Source organism: Pterocles gutturalis, unplaced genomic scaffold, assembly GCF_000699245.1.
Source record: "Pterocles gutturalis isolate BGI_N339 unplaced genomic scaffold, ASM69924v1 scaffold27482, whole genome shotgun sequence".
NCBI classification, from domain to species: Eukaryota; Metazoa; Chordata; class Aves; order Pterocliformes; family Pteroclidae; genus Pterocles; species Pterocles gutturalis.
Genome location: NW_010113610.1, coordinates 45,707 through 56,049, shown reverse-complemented (window position 1 = coordinate 56,049; position 10,343 = coordinate 45,707). Strand labels below are relative to the sequence as shown.

General features: G+C 40.0%; 1 protein-coding gene across 1 annotated transcript in view; it reads left to right on the top strand.

Moving 5' to 3' along the window:
* The first annotated feature begins 4,746 nt into the window (after nucleotides 1-4,746).
* VPRBP (Vpr (HIV-1) binding protein) overlaps nucleotides 4,747-10,343 on the top strand; it is a 43,222-nt gene continuing 37,625 nt past the window's right edge. Inside the window, exons 1-2 of the mRNA XM_010074574.1 lie at nucleotides 4,747-4,866; nucleotides 9,566-9,642. Of these exons, the coding sequence (XP_010072876.1) occupies nucleotides 4,757-4,866; nucleotides 9,566-9,642 (187 nt within the window). The 5' untranslated portion in view covers nucleotides 4,747-4,756. The remainder of the gene's footprint in view (nucleotides 4,867-9,565; nucleotides 9,643-10,343) is intronic.

Here is a 10,343-nt window from a genome sequence, read left to right as displayed (position 1 = left end):
GCCCCGGCGGGACCGGCTCTCGGTGCTGCTCTGGGGAGGGGAGGGGGGGTCCTCGGGTTTCTCTTTCTAGGAGCGTAAAGAGGAACGGGTGTCGAAATGCAGTGTTGGTTTTTCGCCTTCCTTTGTAGACAGCTGAGGCTTGTTCCTGTTTTTTGTGTTTGCCCTGGCAGATCAGCACATAGTTCCAGGTTTGTTTTGTAAAAGCAAAAATTCCGGGAAACTAAGTAACTCTGTGTTGTCTTTGGCCTTAAAATTGACTGAAAAAAAATGATGAATTTTTAAATATTTAAAGCAACATTAGGGATCTATTCTGTAGTAACAGCCAAATTGGAGTTCTGTTAGGGGTTAAAGTGGGAAGTTGGAGTAACGAGGACTTCCCTCAGAGCTTCACTCATGTATGATACCAAACCATGATTTTGTGAAGATTTCATTAGGCTGTGGCATACTTTCTTCCACAAGTGAACTGCAGTGTTGACAGTTCATTATGCTTCAGCATTAACTCTGGCATGGTTGTTTCAGACTCAACAGGTTTAGGCAAATAACTGTCTGATATCTCATCCATTTAAAGAATAATTGTGATGAGAGGGAGATTTTTTTTAAATTAAGGAATTCTGTGTTAAAACATAGGCATGGAAGAACATGCAGGTATACTGATCTGCTTGCTATGTGTTTAACTAGGTTCCAACTCATGAGTTCTTAACTTTCCCTTATGTGGTTATACTATCACATTACACTTCTCATCTACGTTATGTCCTCACCTGTACTTAGAATCATGTTTAGGAATAATATAAAACTTGATTATTTAAGCTAGGTCAGAGTGTAGTTACTAGAATTTGAGTTGGCTCTATATATGTGGATGTGCAAATCCTCTTGTAATTTTTTGTCCACATATGCATTTAAATGTGCAATCTTTCTACAAAGTTGATTACAATTGTTGAGGTTTGTTTCCCCCTGAGGTGTGATTTTTGGTTTTGTTATGTGGCTCTTTCATTTTCTATTCAGTTTGTTAAGGCATGGATTCTGTGCCTGTTTCCCAAGTAACCAAATTGTTGGTTTTCAGACTTTATGAATAGATTTCTTTTCATCTAAGAGGTTTCCCACTTTAAAATGTATGTCTGTATTGGAGCCAGTGTGTTCGGAACCTCATAATCCTTTCCATAAACACAACATAAAATTAATAACTGAATGACCTGTAGTAGTGTTGCAGTCGGTGTGACACTCAAATGTGTCAAGGAGCAACAGGGTGAAGCTGAACTATTTGAACTGTACTGTGCGCTTATCAAGGTTTGCAGTTACGAGGTCAGTGGGACTTGTATTTCTTCGTTGTTCAGAGGTGTCTGACTAAGGCGACTGGAGCACTAGGGTGTCTGAGATTTCAACACGTGAGTACTTTTAGGTATCTGTGTCTGGATACTTCTTTGGATTTCCCTTTTCAGTCAAATTTTTACATCTAAGTTCAGAAGGGTAAAATGCTCACAAAACCTTTGCTGTGCTACCAGAATACTAAGTAGTGTTTAATATTAATATTGTGTGCTGAAACATGCATATGTGGATTTTCAGTGGGAGTGGTCAGTGAGTGATAGTTAAGGTTGTAAATATTAGTCTTTCAAAGTCAAATCCTTTGAATGAGAGCTTTATGTTTTGTTAAGATCAGTTCTACTGATTCTAAATATGCTATTTTGACAATAGTGGTGTTTGGGGAAAAAAATATTCCATTCCTTAGCTTATCAGATACTATAACTGAAGTCTGTAGTAGGCCATGATTTAAAAAAAACCTATTAAATAAAAATTTAAACACCCCTGGATTTAAATCCACAATGGGATAGCTGTTCCCTGTTCTGGTTCCTGGAGAGCAATTTAAGATTGGTTTTGTTCACTACCTTGTCCAAGGGAAATAGTGAAATTCAGAGATGCTCTCCCAGGCCTTCTTCTCCAACAGGCTGGATAGATTTCTGACAATTACAGCTTAATTTGTACCGTTGATAATCTTGTCCTTTCTGCAGAGTTCTTAATTTTGATTTAAGATGAAATTCTTAAGATTAAAAAAGTGAGCACAGTAGGAGCTGCTTTGGTTTGTGTATTAAAAAATGTCACTCACCTGCCATCACGTTCCACCCATATGTATTTTACTGCTAACGTGCATTAATATGAGAACTGTGGAAGCAGTTACTGCTCTTTGCAGTGCCAGCTAATAGCCAAATTTATTTGAATAGGTTGGGAGGAATAAGCCTTTGGAATAGGTGAGATGCCTTGGAGAGACATTTAGTTTATTTGCTGTGTATCTATAGGAAGAGTGTCATTTTTATGTTTTATCTTTATTTCAGGAAAATAGCTGTGTGTCAGCACCAGTTGTTTAGATCCATAATGTGCTTTAAGTGAGGTAATACTCCAGGTTTTTAGGGACAGCTGGGATTTTTCTATTTTCAGTTGGTTATGGTGTAGGACTGGATGTCCCAGAGGGCAGTGTGAGCAGTTCCTGTGGCCTTCCTGACTGGAATTTTGTTGACCTGTTGCAGGTATTGCTGGACCTTTCTTATTTTCTAGCTGGAATAATTAAGGGTGGTTAGGGGAAGTGAACTATTCTTCAGATTGCAGGAGAGCCTGCACAGGCCTTATACAAGCTCTGGGGTCACAGGACACTCTTTTCTGTATCCCGAGGGTATAGAATGAAGGTGGAGATGTCTGAAATGGTTGAATGCAGATACTGTTAGAGCACTTGTGTTCTGAGGCTTGCGTAGATTTGTCTGAATGTTTATCTGTGCTCAGAAGTGCTGCTGGCAAGTGTAGTTCAGTTAATGAAAAAGGGAAGGGAACTTTATGAACTTGGAATACTTTTCCTTTTCAAAGGTGTCGTGGAGGTGGGGGTGTGTGTGCAATCTCATTACGTTTTGTTGCCTGCATTTAGGTAGTGGTTTTTTTCCAAAGCCATTTGTACATTTGCATCAAATTTCCCAGTCTGGTTCTGTGATGAATGAATAATGAATGCTCTAGATAAAATCATAATTACTTGTCATTTAGAAAACATCATCTTTCTTTGTACTTGGGTAGGTTTTCTGTTAGCGTGTGCTCATTTCATATAGTACTTATCAAAATGGTGTTCTTCAGACTGGCTGTTTTGTAGTCATGGGTTTATTTTTCTGTAGTCTTTGGGTGATTTTTGGCCAGGTTCTACCTGATTTGGGGCAGTTTCTGCCGGTTTCATCTTCTGCTGGGTGATTTTCACTTGCTGTTTCCCATTTAACTAAGCAGTCACAATACATTAAATTCAGAAACACCTATGAGACAGGAGGTAGAGCTGCAGGGTTGTTCATCCATTCATCGAACGAGAACAAGTTTTAAGCAAATTAAAGGTATCCAGCACTCGGTTAAACATGGTGATGTTTTTCAGAATGAACTTGGGCTGTAAATGCTTATGGAATCTGTGCTGACCTGTTTCACCCTTTGTAGTCTGTCATTTGACCAATTCCTGAATATGTATTTCAAGAGTTGATGTGTATGTTACTGTCTTAAACATATCTGTATTTAACATTGATTTGGAAAGTTTTTTCTCTGGCTCAGTTACAACAAATAGATACTTAATCTCATGGCAGATGGATATTGGCCATGCTATGGCTGCTGAAATGCTGGAGATTTTTGTGCATTTTTGGACATTAAAGAATTTATTTTGCTTTGACTTCTCTGCTCATCTCCAATACGAGGTCGATTTATAAATTAGGATTGAGTGTTCCTTCCTCCAGAAGTTACAACTCTTCGCAGCAATCAGTCTGTCAGATTGGAAACTAGGGGCATGGCAGTATTTTGAGACAGATTGTCTTCTAGATTGGTCTGTTAATATTTCTAGTAGATTGTTATCAGACTGACAAAAATTGACACCTGCAAATTGAGAGGCTTAAACAGAATCTAGAGTGATAGTTTCCTTCATTAAATGGTACCTTAACAGGTCACTCAGTACTGTAGGGGGATCTCACTCTTGAGGATGGAGAGATAAATCTTCTGTCAGCTACTATCTTGAAAGTACAAGACTGATAAACCTGCTGATAAATTGCTCCAGTGCTCCCTTCTGTGATCAGTTTTCCTTCTTACTAGAGCTGTTGACTGTTCTTGGAAACCTTGAACAGGTAGTGATGCAGAGATCTGCTCCGTTTCCCCAGTGCCGCTCCTCTGGTGTTCCTTCCACTGCCCGCAGCTGCTCAGTGCTGATGCCTTCTGCCTCCCTGGCAGTGTGAATACGATTCTTGGCACTTTCACCGCTGTCTGGAGGGTGTTAAGATGGAATAATGACACTGATCGTAACCCTGCTGCCCTAGCTTTACTGTTTCCTGAGTAAATCCCTGAGCAACAGCAAAGGTCTAAGTCAGGTCTGCTCATGGAATTGAGGTAGGGTTTTAAAAAGCTTCAGTACCGAACACTCTTGTGGTTAGGTGTGCATGCTTCCCATCATGGTCAGGGTTGTCATACACCAGTTAAGACTTGTGCTGTGTTCAAAGTGTGCGCATGGTCTTTATTCTTCAGGCAGAGGATCAAAAAGAAACTTCGGGCTTTGAAAGTGCAGTTCAGCAGTATTCTGTCACTTAATCTTTATCTCACTCCTTGTTGCGGAGTATTTACTTGCCTCTTCCAAATGACTTGTAATCCTTGATTTAGATTGTTTCAATGAGTATGGCAAAACTCTGGTATTTCTTGCTAATTTTTCTGCCTCTTTTTTTTTTTTATTTTTTTTTTTTCCCTGCTTGTTACTTCTGCCTTAGGCTAAGCCATGACTTCAGGATCTGGGCATGTGGACTCCAAGGCTGAGCTCACTGCTTTGCTTGAGCAATGGGAGAAAGAACATGGCAGCGGGCAAGACATGGTCCCCATTCTCACCAGGTAGGATCTATTAAATAAATTCCTAAATCTGAGTATCTGAAGTTACTTGACAGAAGCTTTTACCATGTTTTTGCTTGAGGTTTTTACATACTTGGTAATTCCTTTTCTTTGGTCTGGAAGTTGCTATGAGTGTGGTATTTAAATACACACAATTTTTGGTAAGAAATTGATATTGCAAAGATATTACAAAGACTGTATTTAAAACATGAATTTGATTTTCTGAAATAATAGAAGTCAGGTGAATCATTGAATAGTTGAAGTAACTTTGGTATCTTCACCCAAAGCTTGTAAAACACCGATCAAAATTGAAAGCTGTGAGAAGGTTATTCCATCAGACTGGTGGAGTGGGGTTTGTGATTATAGCATTGGTCAGATTAAGTGACAGGATGAGGGCAACTCCTTGGTGACTCAAGGGGATTATATTGAGAAGGTTTTTATTGAAGCTCATAGAACATGTTTAAAGTGAAGTTTTTAAACTTGATTAATTTTTTTTTTTTTAAACTGGACGGTGATTGACTGGCACTGTATTGTATGTGTGAGGAAAATATTTCCTGGACTAATAAATTGTTTTTAGGAGATGTGTAGGTACTAGTAACCCCTTTAGCTATAAGACAGCATCTGTTACAAGAGAAAGATTAGAATTATCAATTCCATTTGTGGTTTCCCAAGCCAGGCCTCTCTTGGGTAAACTGATAGTACTCTTGCTTTAAGGAGATTCACAGCAATTCCACCAAGTTCCTCCTTTGCCTCTGCTGGCAGACTTGTGGCCTGCCTGGTATGTGCAGAAGGGCTTACTGCGCTTGTATGTTAAGAGCAGTCCACCTCTCTGTACCACAGTGCCCTGCGTTGTTGGGTCAGACAGGTCAGTGCACAGATTCTGAGCTGGCAGTGGGTGGAAATAACAGGAATCTGGTGGAGCTTCTTTGCACAGATCTGTGCTATGCCTCACGTAGTGGGCACAACATTTTTGCTGTTCTTCCTAGGTTTTAAAAATAGCAGCACAGAAGAGGGAGGTGAGCAGCAGAAAGCCAATCCTAAACACTTGAAAATGAGTAGGTCTCCTGCAAATCATGAGATATGTTTTGGTGTATCTTTGTGTGTTGTCAGATTTGGGTCTTGAAGGAAACATGCTATTTCTGGGCTTTTTCTTGCAGGCATAAACAGCAGAAATTTACTATATTCAAAGAAATTTAAAGAAATTTGAATTAAACATGTCTCTTCTTGTGTTATAGCAGTCTGGCACTTCTGGCTCCCCCTCAGCAACTTGAGTTCCCTGCATTGTTTATGCCCAGACAAGTCTTTTGGTTCTGTGCTGCAGGCAGAGTTGCTATGGATGGTGAAAGCTTGGGTATTTTGGCTTTAGTGGAGATAATACGGATTTATTTAAGGCAGATAGCAAGGAGATCTACTGGCTCTGGCAGAAGTTGGATTTACAGTGCTTCAGATGTCAGTGAAAGCCAAATATCTGTTGGAGTAGAGCATTTTAGATACCGCCTAGGTTTAAAATAATTTGCTGGAAGAGATGTGAAGAATCCTCAGCAACTGGAGCTTGCATTAGCTGATGTCCTGAGGCAGAGTAGTGCTCTTGCATGTTGTTTTAGACTTGAGGCAGAGGAAGCTGTGGTCATGCTCGTTGGTGAGTGACGTTTTTCTACTTCCTTCCACCTTCTGAGCTAAATGGAAGAAAACTTCCCTGTGTGATGGGGGCCTGTTAAATGTGATGCTGAGGCAGCATGTGTGAGAGTGCGGTAGTGAGTGTTTCAACAGTAAAAGGACAAGAACAGCAACAGTGTGGCTTACAGGCCACAGCTGAATTGTCACTTCCAAATAAGTTAGTTTGTGGATTTACAAACTCTGGAGTCTCAGAAGGTATGAATTGAAGAAATTGCTTGGAAAGCATGTCAGCAAACAACAGATATTTAATACAGATGGTTTTCAAAAAGAATGTAAATTGAAATGATCCTGCAAGAGCATTAGTTTGTCTGCTGCAAGTCATGTTCAACCATTCTGGCAAATCCAGGGAGTCACATCTTTCACTGCATCCCAAGAGCCTCTTTCATGAAGGGAATAAGTCAGCAGCTGAACGTCATAGTTCATCTCCACAAAGCAAGTGTGTTGTGGTATGGGATCCTGGAGCATCTTATGCTGTTGCAGTCTGTTTTAAAGGCTCAAGTTGGTCAGTAATGCCAATTGATGGCATAGAGCAATATTAGGATGGCTTTCTATTATGCCATCTAGATCACTGGGAGTCTTGCAAAGTTTACATATTTTGATGTATACCACTGCCTCTTCCTTCCCCGCCTCCAAAGTGAGCTCAGTTTGTGGCAAGTGAAAATGGGGATCTGACTAACTTTCCAAAGATGATCACAAAGACGGTTGTAAAGAGAAAAAAACTTAGTCAAAAGTTGGGGGAAGAACCCCTACTCCTGTGTAAAACCTAAATCTTGCCTGCAAACTCTGAAGTGAATGGAGAACCAGTATAATGCCAAGTGAATGAAGGAAATCTCAAAACCTGAATGAAAGTTCTGTGTTTTTGTGAATTGTTTTTTTGTTAAAGCCCTGTGTACCGTGTGCCTATATTATGAGGCAGGAATGAGCTTTGTTAGTTATTTGACTTTCCTGTCGCTTCAACTGAGAATTGACAAAGCTGTTGATCTAGCCAGATTTGTCCAGGTCACTTCACAAACCACCTTTGTATGTATTAGTTAAAAGAAGGGTATTGTAAGCGAGCTTGATATTATTTTATTTTTATTTTTGAAAGTCAATTTTTAAAAGGCAGCGCTTTTTTATTTTGGACAAACAATTGTAACTAATCGTCTCACCTCCCCCCCCCCCCCCCATATTTGGGGATTCATGTGCCTGTTTCATCTAGGCTGTGATGGTGTTGTCATCCCTGAAACCACTCAGCAGCTTCAGCTGGCATGCTGGTTTGGCTGTTGACCTAAACACGATGGACTGATGAGAATGTTATGCTCACTTTCCATGCTGCTTGTCTGTCCTTTCTGGCACATAATCAAGATGCTGATTATCACCTAAAAAGACCTGATAAGTCTAGGGTGCAGCTTCTCGACTACCCATTTGTCCTGGTTGCTAGTTAGCAGGCAACCCTCAAACTATTCATTCTCATGGAAAAAATGAGGAGCTGGCAGTGGAGTATTTAAATAACTTGCTTTTGCCAGAAATTTGTGAGAGCTCAAGCTGTGCCACCTGTTAGCTAGGAACATAATTTTCATCTCTTCACATTCAGGCTTACTAGAAGTAAATATTTAGAAGCCCACTGAATAAACAATTTGCTGAAAGGTAATTGTCAGATCAGAGACAAGCAGGAAAGTTCTCTGCTCATTCCTGATAAGCTAATTTGCTGTTCCTACGATCTGTGCAGGATTCATATCATCCTCTGTCATACTGGCAGATTGGTGTAGTTCATGGAGGCAGGACTGAGTACATTTTTGCCTCTGATATTTTCTGGAGAGTAACAGAAAGAGAATAGAAGTCAGTGACATTCTGTAAGGGGAATCCCTTGCGGAAGACAAATATTTTTCCAGGGATTACTGCAGCCTTCCAGCAGTTTTCCCTCCCCTGTAATGAACTCTGCCTAGATCACTACCCTGAGGTATTAAGACCTTGTTTTAAAATGCTGTGCTGCACATAGATTCTGCACCTCACTAGACCTCAGTAGAGGGGAGGGAATGAGGTTTTATGCCAAGGAAATAAGGTTTAATTTGCTAATGTTTTTTGAATGCTGCTCTTTATTTCACCTCAAACTGCATATATTTCTGCTGTAACACTCCATGGAGAAAGACAGTGGATGGCTATGGAATTATTTACTTCTAGACCATGAGATAGTCTCCCTCTCCTTGATTTTGTTTAAATAAAAATAATAATTCGTTCCCTTACTGCCCATTCTAAATGAATTAGAGCATGGGATTTCTTATGTCTGCTGAGGCTGCTTCTCGGTTTAGGGGAACGTATAGCTTCAAAACAGCCTTCAGTTTTTTTTTTTGGATACAGGGGAACATTTAATGAATTTTGAAGGCCTATGAATAGGGAGCTGGCTGCGTTTCTCCTTGTCTTATCTGTTGCGGTAACTGACACATGCTAGAAGTTGAGCTTTAATGGAGCTGAAGGGAGAAGCTGAATAGATTGCACAATGCTTTATTAAATATTAAATACTTTTATACAACATTATTAACATTTAGTATGCAAAAATAACAAAAAATTGTGTAGGCAGTTTTGGCGGCTGCCCCTGCACAGACTGAATAGGAAGGAAGACTAGGTCACTTGTTCAGGACTTACTCTGCTGCAAAAGAAAGAGTATGCAATGGTGAGAAGTACTACTCGACCCCTTTATTTACTCTATTTCTCTACAGTGTGTGTCCTAGAACATCACCAGGCCTATAACATGAGTAAATAGAAGGTGTTGGCTGCTCCAGAGCATCATGCTTATGCATCACTGGGATGTTGATATGGGTTCAGCGTGTTTTGGAGCACAGTGGGGGGATGAGATATTAGAGGCAAGTCTCTTTTCTCACCTCTCTATTGTGAACAGTCTGAAATCCTCTGGTGGCACTGAATAGGGTTCAAATTGAGGTTGGTGAGCTGCTTTATAGTACTTTGATAGATTGGCTATTGTGAGGAGCTGTGCACTAGGAGAATACTGAATGTGAATTTGGCTCATTTGATGTCATTCCTTTTGTAGAATGTCCGAGCTAATTGAGAAAGAGACTGAAGAGTACCGCAAAGGGGATCCAGACCCATTTGATGACCGACACCCAGGTAAGGTGTCCTGAATGGTTTTGGCAGGACCAATTCTGGATACCTGGTAATTCAGATTTAAGAGTAAGCAATTTTTAGCCTGAGTGTGTCCACTGCTGATAGAGACCTGATACTGCTTTTGCACTGGGTAATTGTGCTCTGTAGTGCTGATACCTGATGGCTTTGATGTTTGCTGCAAGATTTTGAGGCCCTGGGTAGAGTTTTGGAAGACTGTTTCAGAGGCTGATTTATAACATAAGGATATGATCATGTTAATAATTTGTACTTAATGTGAAGTAGTAGGTGTTAGATGGACAGAGAGGACAGTCTGTCTCAAATTATCTTGAATTTGCTGTTGAGTAAATGCAGTGCTTTAGAATAAGTACATACAGCCACTGATGGTTTTTATCTTGTTATCCTTAGATTTTTTTTTTTAATTTTTTGATGACTTATTTCCAAGTTACTGGAATGGTTTGCCTGGTGTTTGCATCTTCAATGTCTACAAAACTGACAGTTCAGTACTATTGGACCCCTAAAATGTGTTGTGCTTTGACTAGCAGGCATTCTAGGGAGGTAATACCTTCTAGAAAAACATGTTAAGTAGGTTAATTATTCACATGATTTGTTCTGTGATTATCCTTCTGAGAAATGTCCTGATAGCTACAGTGTTCCATCATCAATTTGAAGATAGCAGTTCAATATTAAGCTTGATAACTTGAGGT